General features: G+C 48.0%; 6 protein-coding genes across 6 annotated transcripts; 4 read left to right on the top strand and 2 right to left on the bottom strand.

Moving 5' to 3' along the window:
* Nucleotides 1-318: 318 nt before the first annotated feature.
* On the bottom strand, nt 319-6,010 carry N7469_008327 (nucleoporin; the record flags this gene model as incomplete). The annotated part of the gene is made up of 4 exons (XM_056647245.1): nt 319-1,674; nt 1,735-4,881; nt 4,947-5,886; nt 5,943-6,010. 4 exons carry the CDS (start codon nt 6,008-6,010, stop codon nt 319-321), a joined length of 5,511 nt encoding a protein of 1,836 aa, XP_056498796.1.
* Nucleotides 6,011-6,385: 375 nt separating this feature from the next.
* Nucleotides 6,386-8,665, top strand: N7469_008326 (bifunctional anthranilate synthase/indole-3-glycerol-phosphate synthase; the record flags this gene model as incomplete). The annotated part of the gene is made up of 1 exon (XM_056647244.1): nt 6,386-8,665. One exon carries the CDS (start codon nt 6,386-6,388, stop codon nt 8,663-8,665), a length of 2,280 nt encoding a protein of 759 aa, XP_056498795.1.
* Nucleotides 8,666-9,010: 345 nt separating this feature from the next.
* Nucleotides 9,011-9,378, top strand: N7469_008325 (uncharacterized protein; the record flags this gene model as incomplete). Its single annotated transcript, XM_056647243.1, has 2 exons — nt 9,011-9,182; nt 9,239-9,378. The coding sequence occupies 2 exons, from the start codon at nt 9,011-9,013 to the stop codon at nt 9,376-9,378; spliced, it is 312 nt and encodes a 103-aa protein (XP_056498794.1).
* A 33-nt stretch (nt 9,379-9,411) lies between these two features.
* N7469_008324 (uncharacterized protein) lies at nt 9,412-10,300 on the top strand (the record flags this gene model as incomplete). Its single annotated transcript, XM_056647242.1, has 3 exons — nt 9,412-9,437; nt 9,503-9,528; nt 9,591-10,300. 3 exons carry the CDS (start codon nt 9,412-9,414, stop codon nt 10,298-10,300), a joined length of 762 nt encoding a protein of 253 aa, XP_056498793.1.
* A 795-nt stretch (nt 10,301-11,095) lies between these two features.
* Nucleotides 11,096-12,036, bottom strand: N7469_008323 (snoRNA-binding rRNA-processing protein IMP4; the record flags this gene model as incomplete). The annotated part of the gene is made up of 2 exons (XM_056647241.1): nt 11,096-11,968; nt 12,031-12,036. The coding sequence occupies 2 exons, from the start codon at nt 12,034-12,036 to the stop codon at nt 11,096-11,098; spliced, it is 879 nt and encodes a 292-aa protein (XP_056498792.1).
* A 507-nt stretch (nt 12,037-12,543) lies between these two features.
* On the top strand, nt 12,544-15,871 carry N7469_008322 (putative regulator of nonsense transcripts; the record flags this gene model as incomplete). The annotated part of the gene is made up of 2 exons (XM_056647240.1): nt 12,544-12,767; nt 12,853-15,871. The coding sequence occupies 2 exons, from the start codon at nt 12,544-12,546 to the stop codon at nt 15,869-15,871; spliced, it is 3,243 nt and encodes a 1,080-aa protein (XP_056498791.1).
* Nucleotides 15,872-17,859: the final 1,988 nt, after the last annotated feature.

The following is a 17,859-nucleotide window of genomic DNA, read 5'->3' as shown; positions in this document are numbered from 1 at the left end:
AGTCAAGATGGCGCTGATTACAGTGACGATGCTACACTAGGTTTGCTTCGCCCCTAGTGAATACCCAACACCTACATCCTACTAGGATTAGTAATAGTACTACTATCATACACTGACAAGAAAATATTCATGAAGAAATCCATGACTAGTTAGTCTAGACACCACCACAAATGGCTGAATGCAGAATAAATCCTGTAGAATCCCCATGCATCGATCAACCACACCAAAAACCAGTCCAGGAATACACAACAGAAATATGAGGAATAAAGAACAAAACAAAAAAAAACCAAGGCAAGGCTATAAAAGACATGAGTATCATCAGTCCTCGCCATTGTTCAAACATGCCAGCACTTCTTCCAATTCGATGACGATCTTTTCTTCTAACCGACTTTCTGCATTATGCTTGCTGTCAAGTGCTGGTTGTCGGGACATCTCGGCTTCTTTATCATTAGTGGCGACAATACGTCCTCGCAAGTACGGACGGCGACTGAGCAGCTCTTCGATATCAGCCTTGACGTGTGATCTATCCCACTTGAGCTCCTGGATGGACTGCGGGTCCAGACCAGCACTTGGTCCAGCTTTACGGAAGCGGTCCAGGGCAACGGAGATAAGAGCCAGCGAGTATGCTTCCGATGCCATACTAAGACTGATCCATTGCGATTGCGGGGTGGCATGACCGTGGGAGAAGACCTCTGCAGCACGGCTGAGCTGGCCTTCGAATTGATTGAGGAAGGCAGACACTTCAGGTGCTGCGCGAACGACATTGAAGAGCAAGTTCAGACACAAGGGCAGGAATCCACCAGTCCAGATGTTGTATAAACGAGGAACGGGATCAAAGGGTCCGAATCCCTTGGGCTGTTGGAGAATGTTGGTAAGGCGGCATGTTGATAATTTACCAAGGACCCCTTCCACAGCCAAATGCTCAGCCAGCATTGGGAGAGTAGACAGCTTAACAAGGAAGGAGAGACTGACTTCGCCATAGACGGGGTCACCCGCAATAGCAAGCTGATCAGCCCAGGAGAACAGTGTTGTAGCATGTCGCACAGTGTCGTTATCTTGAATGTGGAAGGTGATATACTCGAAGAGTCGGTCTGCATCTTTGACTTGTAGACAAGTCTGAAGAATGGCGATGATAATCGCAAAATCCTTTGGCGTGCATTTATCCGGATCGTCATGCAGATATGAGGTGAGTGACCGGAAACCCTGCGCAACAATAGTCTTGACAACCTCCACTATCACAGGAATGTTGGATGAGACCCTGGCCGCCTTTGTGAGGACCTCTGGCTGATTTTGCAACCGAGGCACATCCACATGGAACTGGAGAGCCAAGAACAGCACGTTAAGGAGGGATCTGTAGTATTCCGTATCATCACCGACGAGGGCGGCTTCGTAGCTTGGATAACGAGAGCGCAGGGCTTTCCATACTACTTCCAGCAAGTGGAAGACCTCATTTCCCCTGGATCCCTCCTCAACCAAGCACTGGGTCAGTGCCTGGGCGAAATCGACTCGTACTTGCTGAATTCGGGCAAAGATAGCCTCCGGCGGGACAGCCCGGCTATTGGCTTCCAGGCATTTCTGTGCGACCTCTGCCATTAAAACTGGCACAAGCTGGCCTGCTCTCATGAAGTCCTGGCAATGTTCAACAGCAAAGAATTTCCAGCTGTTGAGAAGAGCCTAGATAAAGGGTTAATTGCTGGGACATTACATAGGAAAGATAACAGGGTTGAAACTTACCACCTGCGCTTCAACAAGCGACAGATTGATGTTTGCTCTCTCAAACTCTTCAGAAAAGCCTTGCTTGCGACTTCCTGCCCAGGCAAAGTCATACGACAGCAACCGTTGTCCCATATCGAGATTATAGTAGTAATCACGTCCGAGGGCACGAGGTTCAAGCGCTGATTTCTTGAAATCTGTTACCTTGCAGCCAGAGTAGCGCATCTCAAAGTTTTTCTTGAGATTTGCATGTAAAGAGGCGTTATAGGCATGGACTTCCACGGCATCTTTAGACAGCCATTGTACCAGAGGGATAAGGTCAGCAAAAAACTTCCTGGCTCGCTCAATTGTTTGTTTATCAGCCTTTGACGCCCCCCTGAGTAGTTCCTTGAACGGGAAGAGGTAAACAGCACAGATATCAGTAACGACAGCCGCGATGCGCGTGGCAAATATCTGATCAGATACAGGGAGAGTGGAAATTTTCAGCTTCGAAACGTAGTGCAATATGCCGTCAAAGAATGGTGTATGCTTTTGCAAGTGTGGCGTAGCCCATGGCCAATTTTCCTGAGCCCGAGAAACAAACTGAAGTAATGACAAGGCAATCTCAGGATCCTCTGTATCGATATGTGCAAGCTTATCAAGTGCAATTTGCAAGAATGGCACACCTCGCATCTTTGGACCCCCAGCGGCCTCTGACTTCTTCAAAGTTTGACGAGGAGAGGCTCCGGTGAGAATAAATACCGCTAACCATTGCTGACGCTTACTGACAAAGGTTGACAGCAGGTTCCAGATAGCCAGGAGCAAAGGCTTGTCATTGAGTGATTTGTCGAGCTGAGCAAGGACATCAAGGAAGAGACAAGCAGACTCGGCCCCGAGATGGCCAACAAGAGAGGGCGGTTCCTTATCGGAGTCTGAAGAAGCAGACGTGACCAAGGTGTCCAATAGCAATACAACTGGCAGTCTGTAGGCATCAGAGAGGGCGTAGAGTTTGATCAAGACTGGAGTGGCTTTGAACAATTGGTCCTCGAGGAGTGATTCGGGCTTTTCAGCGAGTCGTGCCGCCTGAACAAGCTTACTGCTCAGCTTCAAAACGGAGCTGACTTGGGCAACGATCAAGTCAAGATAGCGGAGGTGAAGAGTAGGTGGAGTTTGGAGCCCGTCGGTTATTAATCGAAGGATCGCATTGAAAGGTAGGTCTGTGGTTGAGCGTGGACGGAGCATGTCCAGAAGGTAGGTCGCAGAGGAGGAGAATACGCCAGTGACCTTTGACTCTGGCTTTTTGGAATCATTGATTCCATAGGCATAATAAAGAATCCGATCAAAAGTAGCAGCAAGGCTAGCACTGAGTTTGAATTTTTGCTCGGGGAAGTTGAATCTCCAATTGCCATTGCTGTTAAAGACCTCGACCATTGTGCGGGTGAAGTTTAGCAAAATGGTCCTCATGACGTGGGAAGGAATACCTGCACCCCAGTCCGATGCAATCATTGATTTCCCAGTTACACTGCCCGGGCATTTACGCAGTACTGCACGAGAAACAGCATCACTGACAGCAGCCTCGTACAAGCGGAGACAGCTCAACAGGAACGGATACTCCCCAGCAGGAATCTCTACTGCTGAGATAATTGCAGCTAGCACTCCGCCGTTTCCGTCAGACCCAATGAAGCTGCTGCGGCTGAAGAAAGGCCAGACTCTGTTGGGAAGTACCTTCAGAGTTTCTTGGATGAAATGCATGCAGGCCATGAGGAGATCCAATGCTTCCGCTGCACCACCCTGGGAACCAACATTTTGTAGGCTGCGCTCGAAAATATCCAGAACCACTGAAATGATGTCACCTTGGCGTGAAAGCCCATCGCTGGCTAACTCCAATACTCTCTTTGCGCTCGTCCCCGGGGAGTCGTGAGCTTGCATACCTTGAGAGCTGGCGACAAGGTCTGCTAGAAGACCGATAATCTCAGTTCCACACTCTGGATCCCAACCACATGAATGACCTCCACGCTCACCCCATTCTTCTAGCCAACTTCCCAGGTAACTCAGACATGAGTACTCATACTGCCACATTATGACAGCAGGTTTCGATTCGGAAATGACTTGCCCGATTGCCATGGCTGGAATCTCCGATGAGCCTTGGACAGTAAGAGCATTATTCGGCTCGCTGTTCAACAGGTGACTGTGAGGAGAAGACTCAAACATTGGAAGAGCCCGAGTCAACGTCACCAGATTGGCATTTTCATCTTCTCGTATCGTCTCGTATCCATGAAAGTCCGGCGATACCATCTCTGTGAAGGTATTCATGCTCTCAAGTTCTTCAACTAGAGTGGGCAGGCCATCCTCATTTATTAACAGCGGGCTCACAAGAGCACGACAAAGCTTTAGGAAGGGAACCGTTTCGTATGGAAACCGAGAACGGGAGACCTGGAAAACGAAATCCATCAAGCTTTTGTCGTTGACGAAAGCGCACTTCGGGTCATTGGCACGGCCCAGCCAGCCCGTAGAAGCCCAGGGTAAAGGACCTGGTGATCCATCGAGGATCGATAGCAGTGCCTCGACAATCTCCGGTGAATAGGGAATGTAGTTAATTGCTGCACGCATGGCATCAAGCAGCGCAAGACGTATCCAGCAATATGTCAAATGGTCATCGGTTGCTGACATAGATCCCGCTTTGGCTGAGAGTGTGATGATTGTGCTAAAGGTCAAATCCCTGATCTGATCACTGGTCAGAATCAATAGAGGATCCTGCTCCTCATTCGTGTGTGGTGGCCGAACGCAATCGACAAGATCTTCATAAAGAGATTGTTCGAATCCTTGAGATGGTCCTGTATTATCGGTGTCTGTCTGGAAAGACTTCACAGCACTGTTGAGCTGCTCCAACTCCCTGTTATTTTTGTCCTGAGAAGCTATGTCTTGCAAAGTTACCAGCATGAGACCCCAGCAATAAGCAGCGGGGATGGCTGCGATCCTTCTCATATTACAGGAACCAAAAAAGATTTCTGTAATTTTAGCTATCCTTTCTTTGGAGAATATATGTGCCTCTTGTCCTGGTGGGAAAACAGATGGCTTTTTCTTATCTAGGATGCATGGGAACAGTTCGGAAGTTTTCAAGAACTCCAAAGTGGTCAGTGAGACGAAGGATTGAAGTGGCAAGAGCACCTCTGTGGGTTGATCGCAAGGCTTTGATTCTAGTCAGCATACACAGCATGGGAAGCAACGAAAGTTCGGATCATGCCAACACGTACCACACATAGAGCCTCCAAAAAATCATACTCGTCCATGAGCCCAAGCCAAGATTCCAAGAGAACTCCAGAAGGAACTTCTGATGATGCCCGAAGTTGATGAAACATTAGCTGGAGGATATGTACTATTTCCTCTACCAACGTAGTCTTCCAGGTAGCCTCTGTTTCTTCATTGCTCTCGGAGGCTCCTAACCAACCGCCATCTGCAGCAATGTCCTTGAGGCGTTTTCGAATACCGGTAATACACTCATCGAAGGATTGTTTAAGTCCATCCCCGGACTTCTTCTCTTTGAAAAGAGAAAGACCGAGCTTAGATAGTGTAATCTTGCGCGCAATGAGAGCTTCATCAGGATTCGCGAGGTCGTTCGCGAAATCATGCAGAGAAAGTACAAGAAGCTTGCGAAGTGTTTTGAGGATGTGAGCACGCTCAGAGATGTAAATGTTCCGTAATCGCAAGCGTCGACTCTTTTCCGTGTCAAACGAAGAGGCATTCTCGTCACCTCCGGCCTGCCTCAAAATACTGGCCAAATTCGGGCCAGCTACCGAAACTCGAAGACTATCAACACCTGCCGCACTTTGGATGCTGGTAGCTTCTTCATTCGAGAAGTTCGCAGTGAGGCGTGCAGCTGGGCGATCCTGCCATTCGATGATGGTGATGCGCAAAGCGGTGATCTCGTCGATATTAGCGGTCTGACTGAGCCATTGCGCGTCGGCTTTGATCTCATTTAGGTTGAAAGAACTTTTCGAATTCGACTCGACATGGATTGCTGCAGTCTTGGACTCAAATTCGGATTTCGATTTCGGGGAAGGGCGAGAGAAAGGGCTTAAACTTTGGGATAATTGTTGAGTAGTGTCGGGGTGCGAAAGGAAGGCGATAACATTGTCTGTATCGTTCATACAACCGCCACTGTCATTGACAGAGAGGAAAACATTCTCCCAGGACCTATAAATGGTTAATATCAAGCACCAATCCAAGGACGCGGCCAGTGAGGGTCATACAAAAGCTGGGCGTCCCCAGAGAAGCATTTGTCCAGGGACGGGAAATAGGCTTCCGGAATGGGAGCCATTTGGCAGGACTATTAGATCATCATAGAACCTAAGAATAATTCTGAAAGAGGAAGAGAGGGAGGGAGGGCGAAGGGAAGACAACAGTACAACCACAAGACAGCTCAGACAGCTTCGGGAAGCTCCAGCAGAAAAACATCTTTCACCGCGGCGCGAAGTCCAACAATCCGCATTTCCTATCTGGGACTAGCTCGGGCGGTGAGGATTTGTCAACCCAACCAAGCGGGACTTTTGAGTCACGAAGCATCTTTGCTTCTGGTGAATTACGACTAATTGTTCAGCTGGCGAGAGGAAATCTTGACTTACGGTGTCTAGGACTGTTGGACTCTTTTCTGAGCCATCCATCGTATCCTTTCTCGACCAAACCGGCAGCAATCATGGCGGATCTCGTCGACCATTCCCCCCACCATCCCACCAGAGCTGCCCGCCTAAGCAGTGCCTCGAATGTTATCCTGATCGACAATTATGATTCTTTCACCTGGAATGTTTACCAATACTTGGTGCTTGAGGGTGCCACTGTCACCGTCTACCGTAATGATGAAGTTACCGTTGAGGATCTGGTTGCGAAGAAACCGACACAATTAGTGATCAGTCCCGGACCGGGTCACCCCTCCACCGACGCAGGAATCAGCAATGCTGCAATCAAGCACTTCAGCGGCAAGATCCCCATATTTGGCGTGTGTATGGGTCAGCAATGCATCATTCAGTCTTTCGGTGGCAAGGTCGACGTGACGGGTGAGATTCTCCACGGCAAGACATCAGTTTTGAAGCACGACGCAAAGGGAGTCTACGAGGGTCTGCCGACTGTTCTCTCCGTCACTCGCTATCACTCACTCGCTGGTACCCATTCCACTATCCCTGACAGCATGGAGGTCTCCTCGTGGGCTGAGTTGGAGAATGGTAGCGGAAACAGCGTTATTATGGGAGTACGACACAAGGAACTTGCTGTGGAGGGTGTGCAATTCCACCCAGAAAGCATCTTGACAGAGTATGGACGACAGATGTTCAGAAACTTCCTTAAACTCACTGCTGGCACTTGGAGTGAAAACAAGGCCGCCAGTGCCCCAGTCAACGACACAGCTAAACCCGCTGCTTCTGGGGACAAGAAAGTCTCGATTCTTGAGAAAATTTATGCTCATCGTAGAAATGCTGTTGCCGAACAAAAGAAGGTCCATGCGTCGCGCCCCGAGGCTCTTCAAGCTTCGTACGATCTGAACATCGCACCGCCCCAGATTTCTTTCCCCGATCGCTTGAGACAATCCGATTATCCTCTGTCACTGATGGCAGAGATTAAGCGAGCGTCGCCTTCTAAGGGTATTATCTCGGCGGACGTATGCGCTCCAGCGCAAGCGCGTGAGTATGCTAAAGCTGGCGCCAGTGTCATCTCCGTGTTGACCGAGCCTGAGTGGTTCAAGGGCACCATTGATGATCTCCGTGCAGTTCGACAGAGTTTAGAAGGTTTCACAAACCGACCTGCTGTTCTCCGCAAGGAATTCGTCTTCGACGAATATCAAATCTTGGAGGCACGCCTTGCTGGTGCTGACACAGTTCTGTTGATCGTGAAAATGCTTAGCACTGAGCTTCTTACCCGTCTTTACAACTATTCTCGCAGTCTGGGCATGGAACCTCTTGTCGAAGTTAACACTCCCGAGGAGATGAAGATTGCAGTTGATCTCGGCTCTCAAGTAATTGGTGTCAACAACCGTGACTTGACTAGCTTTGAAGTTGATCTCGGTACCACAAGTCGCCTAATGGATCAGGTGCCGGATAGTACCATTGTCTGCGCTCTGAGCGGTATCATGGGGCCAAAGGATGTGGAAGCGTACAAGAACGAGGGTGTCAAGGCCATCCTGGTCGGAGAAGCTCTCATGCGTGCATCGGATACCGCCGCTTTCGTGGCGCAACTCCTTGGTGGATCTGCCGAGAAGGATTCTACATCATCAAACTCACCTTTGGTTAAGATCTGTGGTACTCGCAGTGAGGAGGCCGCTAAAGCCGCTATCGAAGCCGGTGCTGATCTGATTGGTATCATTATGGTCCAGGGTAGGTCAAGACTGGTACCAGATGATGTGGCCTTACGTATCTCTCAAGTTGTTAAGTCTACACCTCGACCGGTGCTCAGCTCCGAGAAGGCCTCGAAGGCAACTTCGTCAGAATGGTTTGAGAATTCTATTAGCGTGCTGCGTCACCCTTCTCGCGCACAGCTTGTGGGTGTGTTCATGAACCAGCCGCTATCATATGTCCTTTCCCAACAGCAAAAGCTGGGGCTTGACATTGTTCAACTCCATGGCTCAGAGCCATTGGAATGGGCAAGCCTGATTCCTGTTCCTGTCATTCGCAAATTCGCACCGGGTGATATTGGCATCGCACGCCGTGCCTACCACACCCTTCCACTATTAGATTCCGGCGCTGGAGGATCAGGACAGCTTCTGGAAGAAGCAGGTGTTCAAAAGGTCCTTGATAGCGACGAGGGCTTACGTGTTATTCTAGCGGGTGGTTTGAACCCCGATAATGTTGTCGATATTGTCGCTAAGCTTGGTAAGGCTGGGTCCAAGGTCGTAGGACTAGATGTCAGCTCCGGTGTTGAGACCAATGGTTCGCAAGACCTGGACAAGATCCGTGCTTTCGTCAAGGCGGCCAAAAGTGCTCGCTCATGATTGATGCCAGTCGCTCTTTTCGTACATGGGCTATTAATAAGTTCGGGTTTATGAGATGACTTCTCTTCTCATCTCACTTTCAATTCTCTCGGTGTTCATAGACTTAACAATACAATATTCCGGCTTTCCCCAGTCACTTTACGTTGATTTTCCTAGTCAACTCAACTTTCCTTGACAAATCTTCACTTTCACCTTCGTATCATTCTTCGTATCCTTCATTAACCGTATCTCAATTTCAACGATTTTGATCATTTCATTCCTCGAGCTGCGCTTTCGTGCTCGATTACCCAGTTGGCTACAAGACACCCGCTGAATCATTATCATATCTCACTAAACAGAATCAACATGGGCAAATCATTTGAGAGAGTGAGGCTTTGCACAGTTGGCAAGCTGAAAGACGCAGACAAGATCCCCGGATGGGTGAGAGCAAATGGTGGAGAATACACTAAAGACGTTGACGGCAGGACTACTCATCTTGTCACCACCAAAGAGGCATACATACAGAATGTCCCAGAAGGTATATATCGCGCGTGATTGTTTCTAATTGAGCTGTGGATTTGATAAATGCTATAGTTCAAACAGCCAAGACCCTGAAAAAGGTAAAGATCGTGAACTTCGACTGGCTCGAGGACTCTTTGCTGTCTAAAACCCGTCGACCATTGAAGGAGGCTCCTTACATCTGGGAAACTATTATATCTGGAAAACCCCCCTGACCCAGCTCCGTCACCGACTCCACAAAAGAAACCATGTACGAGGATGTGCCAGTGTCTCTGTATGACAAGTAGACATTTTACTGACTTCCGCATCATTAGGGGATCCATTCTTGCGTCTATCGAGAAAGGGTGCGAAAGGCGTACCTCGAGGTATGCGTATGTAGTACATAATAAGTTTCTTGAGCGTTCTCGATAACATGATCATTTGCCAGGTCGACCTTACCACGAACCTGATGATGGGGACATCTGGGAAGCAACCCTCGTGAGGACTTGCAATCCCCCACACCGGCGAGAGAAATATCAGCTAGCAGTATGCTTTAATGAACTTCAAAAAGCATACCAGTGGAATACTAACGGTCTACAGATCATTCAATCTATCGCGAAACGTCCCACCTATGCCACCTACGCCAAATATAGCCGGGTTGGACTGTCGAAAGTTGAGCTCTTAGCTCCACCACTCAAGAATCCCTCGGCCGCTATGAAAAAATTTATGGAGTTTTTCAAAGAGCAAACGGGAGTCGAATGGGCTGATCGAAAAACCGAGAAGCTGCCTCCTCCAAAATGCAACGATGATGGAGAACCTTTACCTCCCCACGAGGGTTGGTACCACATGGAGACACATACGAATCTTTTCACTGATTACCTCAAGAGCTGGCAGCAACCAACAGGTCCAAGCGGAGCCGATATACATGGCCAATCTGGCTTGATGACAGACGATTCCAATTTACAGTCCACTGATCTTGCTGCTATCTCCGAGGAACTGAGTCAAAATCATGCTTTACTGGCATCACTCATATCAAAGGACCTCGAGATTTCTGACGGCGTGAAACCAACTGAAGAAGAGAAGGATGAAGAAGACAGCGTGAGAGAGGATTTAATTAGGTCTTTAACTTGCACCGAGGATGGTAAGTCAAATAAGTAACTCGGGAAATGAAGCCCGGAGAAGAGAACAATTGATTTGAGATCGAGCATGATATTCTAGGCGAGTGAAAGAAAGAAGTAACTATGCTGTCTTACTTCTTTCTTCTTCTTTTTTTTTCTTGCTTCTTTTTTCTATCAATTCTTTTCGTTGGCAAGTGACAGCGCCGTTGAATTTTCCTGCGAATTTTGCCCTGTGGCGTTTCTAATTACTTGCAAGTTTCTTCGGTTGTTCTTAAGTGACTTTTTCGAGACGGTTGATTTGAGAAGCTTGAATTTTATTGATATAGGCAATATTATTGTTAGGACTAGTAAACTAGCATAGGAAGGATCGTACGAATCATCATGGCCAATGCTGGTCCCGCGTGGTCAACTTCAGGGCGAGGCCAGAGCACCGAATATTTATACATAAACTAGGATTGTATGGGATATTCAAGTTGTGTTTGTTTGAGTATTTAGGAATCGATCCTATGTATAATAATGTGTCTGGAGGGACTGCTAGTGGTATTGGGGATGCAAACCCGTACTGAAAAAAGCACGGTTATTTTCATGTGAATGATCGTAGTTGATTCTGTTCTATACCATTAAGAGGACGTATAAACAGGCTGCCACAACTCACGAGATCTTGATATCAAGATCAAAGAATAATTTGAATACATGAATTGGCCAAAGATGAACCATTTTAAAAACCCTAACACCGATGCGCCATTTTGATGACCAATATTCTGCCAAAAAGAAATCCCATATACCACATCTTTCACACGCCTGCAATACACTATCATGCAAATTCGTGAGGATTTTAAAGGTAATCCTTCTTCCTGCTAGTCCTTGTGTATTGTGTCAAAGCCCATTCAATGTCACCACTGGAGCCCTTTTCGAGGGTACCACCCCGGATCTCGAAGAGTCGCATCGTCATACGAGGTCCGACCTCAGCAAGTTCAACGTCCCGGTATCCAGTCTTGACGAAAACGTGGTGTCGCACCTCAATACTATCCTCCTTGTTGACGAAGCTGACAACACGGTTTCCAACCTTTCCAGTTTCACGAGGCGGGAAAAGGTGCTTCAAAATCTGGACAACGCGGGCACCCAGTTTGGTCGTAAAGCCCTCGAAGACCAGGTGTGGGTAACTCTCCGATACAGTACCGCGAGCAGAATTCGGGATATCCGCACGAAGAACGACATTATGTAACGAAAAGCTAGCTGTTGGGCCGTGAGGAAGATGTGAAACGGTCATAGCAGTAGGAGTACCACGGTGCTCGTGCAGCAGGATCATATCGGTCAAGGAAGCGGAGGTTGCGCTGGAGACGAGGTCGGGAAGAACAAGGTTTCCACGATTAAGGCGAATCGCAGTTGGCAACAAAAGGCGAACTTCTTTGGCGAAAGCACCAAGGCGAGCAGAGGGTGAACGAGATGTGGTGACCAGAGGTCGGGGGTCAATCACGCCGGATGTCAACGCATATTCGTCGTCGATATCCACCTCACCATCCTGACCCTTAGATTCATCATACTTGAAATCCTCCCGAAGCGACTTGTCATTTGCGATTGCGGGATCTAAAGGTTTTCCAGAGGCCAAAGAAGCCTTAAGCTGGGCTCGCTTCTCAGCGATAGAAGCATCGCGGAGTAGCAGCGCTCTCCGATAGAGATAATCACGACGTTCACGGGCTTGGCGGCGCTATAAAAGGAATTAGCATATGCGATAGATTCGAAAAAAAGAAAGAAACAGCAGTTACATACCAACATTGTGTATATGTGTGAAGTATGTAACAAGTCAATGAATGAACTTCGCAAGACAATCGAATCGCGGCAACTTTTTTTTTTCTGCCAAACTCCGGGGACTGCACGAATGGTCCGAATAGTCGACCGTAGTGGGATCCCACCGATAGAGAATCCGAACCGCAGATTGCGGAGACGCTTTTTGTTCACCCAGACTTTTCGACTTTCTTTTGTCGGGCCTTTTAGGACAAAGAGCTGGATTTAAAGGTCAGTTTGGCTTCTGTTGTTGTGATTCTTAGACTTGTTAATCTGACTTGGCTCTCTATAGATCCCCGTTCCTTTGCCCCTCAGGTACACACAGTCAGCGCGGGCCTTTAAGCATCGCACTGAATGACCGAATTGTCCGCCACACTCATTTGATTACGTCTGGAAAAACTTCCTCTTGGCTTTGAGTATATGGTTTCGTTATTGTGGTACAGCCTGGAATTCTCGTTCTTCACGCCCACGACCCTCCCTTGAGAACATACATTTGCCATGGATACCCACCAAAGCGTGCTCGCAGATGACTCCCACCTGGATGACCATAATGCGGCTGCTTTCGGCAGAGCTCGACCTCGTCGACACGATGACGAAGATGATGTCTCAGATATCCTAGACGATGATGACTTAGAGAGTACTGTCGGTGGCCCACTTAACGGAAATCCGAAAGACGAGGGATATGCGGAGGAAGAGAAGGAGCTCCCGGCTCATGCCTGCGCGTGAGTAAACCAAGGCTTTTCCTCTCTAATATACTAGGGAGGAAGCGGATAGTCATAGTCATAGATACTAACGAAATGGTCTCAGGTATTGTGGTATTCACAACCCTAGCAGTGTCGTGAAATGTCTTTCTTGCAACAAATGGTTCTGCAGCGCCCGTGGCAACACATCTTCCTCTCATATTGTCAATCACCTTGTTCGCGCTCGTCACAAAGAAGTACAACTTCACGCAGACTCTTCTCTAGGCGATACAATCCTTGAATGTTACAATTGTGGCACGAAGAATGTCTTCTTGCTCGGGTTTATCCCCGCAAAGTCAGACACAGTTGTGGTCCTTCTTTGTCGTCAGCCATGTGCGGCTATGCCATCTTCTAAGGATATGAATTGGGATACTTCGCGCTGGCAACCACTCATCGAAGACCGCTCCTTTTTGCCTTGGCTTGTAGGTGCGCCAACTGACCAAGAACAGCTCCGAGCTCGTCATCTCAGCCCGCAATTGATTGCCAAACTTGAAGAGATGTGGAAAGAGAACTCCCAAGCAACTCTGGACGATCTGGAGAAGGCTACAGCCGTGGATGATGAGCCTGCCCCAGTTCTCCTGCGTTACGATGATGCTTACCAATATCAAAACATTTTTGGCCCGCTTGTGAAAATTGAGGCCGATTATGACCGCAAACTCAAAGAATCTCAGTCTCAAGATGGCCTCGTCGTGCGTTGGGATCTCGGTTTGAACAACAAACACCTCGCAAGTTTTGTTCTCCCCAAATTGGAACTTGGAGATGTCAAACTCGCAGTTGGCGACGAAATGCGTTTGAAATACACCGGAGAATTACGTTCCAAATGGGAAGGAGTCGGCTATGTCATCAAAATCCCCAATAATCAGTCCGATGAAGTTACTATCGAATTGCGCTCCAAAGGTGATCACAAGTCTGTCCCTACAGAATGTACACACAACTTCACCGCCGACTATGTGTGGAAGTCGACCTCATTTGACCGCATGCAACTCGCTATGAAGACATTCGCCGTGGATGAAATGAGTGTTTCAGGTTACATTTTCCACCGCCTTCTTGGTCATGAAGTTACAGCGGGCCCTATGAAGCCACAGATCCCAAAGAAATTCAGCGCTCCTGGTCTTCCCGATCTGAATAGCAGTCAGATCAATGCCGTCAAGAGCGTCCTACAGCGACCACTGAGTTTGATTCAGGGCCCACCCGGAACGGGTAAGACTGTTACTTCCGCTACTATCATTTACCATCTATCAAAGATCAGTGGAGGTACTGTTTTGGTGTGTGCCCCATCCAACGTTGCCGTTGATCAGCTTTGTGAGCGCATTCACCGGACCGGGTTGAAAACCGTGCGAGTCACTGCCAAGTCTCGAGAGGATGTGGAATCCCCTGTAGGGTTCCTTTCTCTGCATGAGCAAGTGCGCTTGAATGACAGCAACATTGAATTGGTGAAACTAAACCAGCTGAAGTCAGAGTTGGGTGAACTTTCCAGTCAGGATGAGAAACGTTTGAAGCAGCTGACTCGCTCTGCGGAGCGCGAGATTTTGAACAATGCCGATGTCATCTGCTGTACTTGCGTTGGTGCAGGTGATCCCCGTCTTTCAAAGTTCAAATTCCGAACCGTTTTGATTGATGAGTCGACCCAATCTGCTGAGCCAGAGTGCATGATCCCACTGGTCCTAGGCTGTAGGCAAGTCGTTCTAGTCGGTGATCATCAGCAGCTTGGACCTGTCATCATGAATAAGAAGGCGGCCAAGGCTGGACTCAACCAATCCTTGTTCGAGCGTTTAGTCATTTTGGGCTGCTCTCCTATTCGACTCAATGTGCAGTATCGTATGCACCCATGCCTTTCGGAGTTCCCTTCAAATATGTTCTACGAAGGCTCTTTGCAAAACGGTATCACCAAACAGGACCGTCTTCGACGCGATGTTGACTTCCCCTGGCCAATGATTGACAGTCCCATGATGTTCTGGTCGAATCTGGGCAACGAGGAAATTTCGGCCTCGGGAACTTCTTACCTCAACCGCACGGAGGCTACAAATGTCGAGAAGATTGTCACTCGCTTTTTCAAGGCAGGAATTCAGCCCAAGGATATTGGTATTATCACTCCATATGAGGGACAACGCAGCTACATCGTTAGCTCCATGCAGGCGAATGGAACTTTCAAGAAGGAGCACTACAAGGAAATCGAAGCTGCATCTGTTGACGCGTTCCAGGGCCGAGAGAAGGATTACATCATTCTTTCCTGTGTGCGTTCCAATGAACATCAGGGTATTGGTTTCTTGAGTGACCCTCGTCGTCTGAACGTCGCCCTCACTCGAGCCCGTTACGGTTTGGTCATCCTAGGTAACCCCAAGGTGCTTTCCAAGCATCCCTTGTGGAATAGCCTTCTGCAGCACTTCAAGGAAGCGCATTGTTTGGTAGAGGGCCCTTTATCGAACCTGCAAGAGTCTCTTATCCAATTCAGCCGACCCAAGCAGGCCTACCGAGGCCCTCAGCGTTTCCAGATGCCTTTCAACCAAGCCTCCAATGTCAATAACGCTGCTCTGAATGGTCGCAACGGTCCTCGCAACGATTATCATGATTCTGGCTCGGTCGTCGGTTATATCCCAGATGATGTTTCTTCGGTTCACTCTTCCACCCTGGGTGGCGTGGGCTTGCCTTCCTCTGGATACCCGCCAATGTTCCAAAACTTTGCTTACCAATGGCCGTCGTTATCTGGAGGTCGCCGAGCTAATGGTGGCCGGGCAAAGGGCGCTCCAAGCGTTGCTGGGGAGTCTGTGGCTGCTACCGAATCCGATGTCACTGGAAGCATTGTCGATGGAAGGAATGTCGACCAAGGTGGAGTGAGCTTGGCAGGCTTGAGCATCAATGATATGAACAAGCAGCCAAGTCTCAGCCAGTCTGACCGTCTGAAGCGTTATGTGGAATCCGGTGGACGTGAGCCCTATCGCGCCGGTGTTGCGGATAACGGTAGCATTTTTGGCGGCAGCTCAGCCAGCATTCGCGTTACTCGCCCTGGAGTCAACGTTCACGACGATGATGATGCCCGCAGTGTTTCGACCGCATTTGCTAGCCAGGTTGGTGGTAACTACGACTGATTGAAGAATTTCAAAATGTCACTAGATGCCTTGGCACCTCCAACAGGTCCGACCTAGTCTATTATCCTGGGGAACAAGAATCTTGCACGAAAGTGCTAGCTTTACTTCCACCAGAGTCTTGCCCGTCCTTATCTTCCATACCGAACTAGGCTCCAGATCAGTGAGACCGAGACTAGCCAGTTACTTCTATCTACAACCGGCCTCCGTGTGCGCTCATGCTTGAGTACACTGGTTCTCATCTGTTCAAGACTAGCATGCCTCCCTTGGCTCTTCCAATATCACACTTATTGTCATCGTGTCGATATACTATCTTTCACGGTGATGTGTGGGCTCTGTGGAGCTGGTATTGATATTGAATTCAGAGCCCATGCCTGCAAAATCTTATCGGTTACTTGTCCACGAAGAGTCCGGTAGCTACTTGACAGGCGACTTTGTCAATTTTCTTTCGCCTCTCGGGCTCGCTTCTTCCTAGCACTCTACTTTACACAGATAGCTAGTTGCCGTCTTCTTTCACAATCAAGACCAGTATTCATTTGCTCATTAATTGCCGGTGCATAGCAAGGTCACGCTTTAAGATATTCTAGTACCTATGCCGAATTCGCATTTCAGAGTTGGAATTTGAAGTTGTTAAACAGTCAGTACATGTACTCCGCCTTACGGACGAAGCTTTGTTTGTCGTACTTATCTTGGCTTCGCACAGGGGTGCTTACGAGAGATTCCGGACAGATGTGGATTCGCGTGTGAAGATCAGGAGTATCAGAATTCCGAACGGAAATCCGCCAGTGATGAAGATATATAGCATTTTTGGCCTGTGAAGTTCGGGGTTATCCGCTATCCGGCAACTGGGCGAACACTGTTGGCTGGGAAGTCGACAAACGCTTCAGGGACCAGGACATCGAATTTGTTGTTGGAGAGTGTGTGGCCGCGGCGATGCAACAAGAGATACTACTTCGATCTTTGCTCGAACACTGGATCTGACTGGCAACGGTATAATCAGCAACAAAATATTATATCCTGAGTTCATTTTTACCGGAATCCAGTACCGCAACACGACCAGTAAATTCAGGATGGCGAAAACAGATCCAAACCATTCGGTATAAATTCTGGAGAATAACAGATTGCTTTCTATACAATATTTGGATTTGTGTCAGGGTCTTTCCGCCAATATAGTTTCCAAAACAACACAGCTAGTTTCAATAATATAGATTTCAGTAACAAACTGCTACAACAATATATTAATTATATATACGGCATATCTTCAGACGAAGATATCCGACGGTGGCTATCTCCAAACAGAGATTCTCGGAATATCTGTATTATCTACAACACAATTCTCACAGCCTCAGTCTGTACAGTCTAGTAGACTGTACAGACTTGAGGGTAGCTTTATACATATGGCCTTACAGTGGCAGGACTTTCGTTTGAACCGCCCACCCCTTTCCGTATTCCGAGTGGGATACCTACTCGGGAAAAAGAAATCTCTATATCTCTTCATTATTTTGAAGTAAGATAATATTCTTGTCAGTAAAATAAATGTGCCGACGATCCAAATATTTAATTCCACTTTGATATTCAGAGAATTTAGAATAATAGATAATACAAGAGGTACTCAATAATATGTATTAATTGATTATATTCTACTGAGGTTTTGGTACGGCAGAAAAAACGGCAGAATATAGGGGGTAGTTTCAAACTAAAGTCCGGGCACTGTATTATAGATAAATCGCTGTAATCTTTGAAATATATTGTCAAAGATGACCGCTAGTATGAAATTGGGGCAGCGGGTATCAAATTCATCCAGCCAAGGTAGCATCGTGATCTTCATACCGAATGAATCATCTTCTCTCTTCCTTCTTCCATCGTAGCCTTCCGCCACAGGGTGACTTCAATTACCGTAGTCCTAGGGCGAGTAAACGCCTTCACCAATCTGTGCATTTATCAAGTAAATAAGTGACCCCTGTACCGGACGTGATATTCCCGTCATCGAC

The sequence above is a fragment of the Penicillium citrinum genome (genome assembly GCF_028827155.1).
Source record: "Penicillium citrinum strain IBT 23319 chromosome Unknown utg000007l:1.0-2040159.0:1.0-2041076.0, whole genome shotgun sequence".
NCBI classification, from domain to species: domain Eukaryota; kingdom Fungi; phylum Ascomycota; class Eurotiomycetes; order Eurotiales; family Aspergillaceae; genus Penicillium; species Penicillium citrinum.
This window is presented reverse-complemented; position numbering and strand designations above follow the sequence as displayed.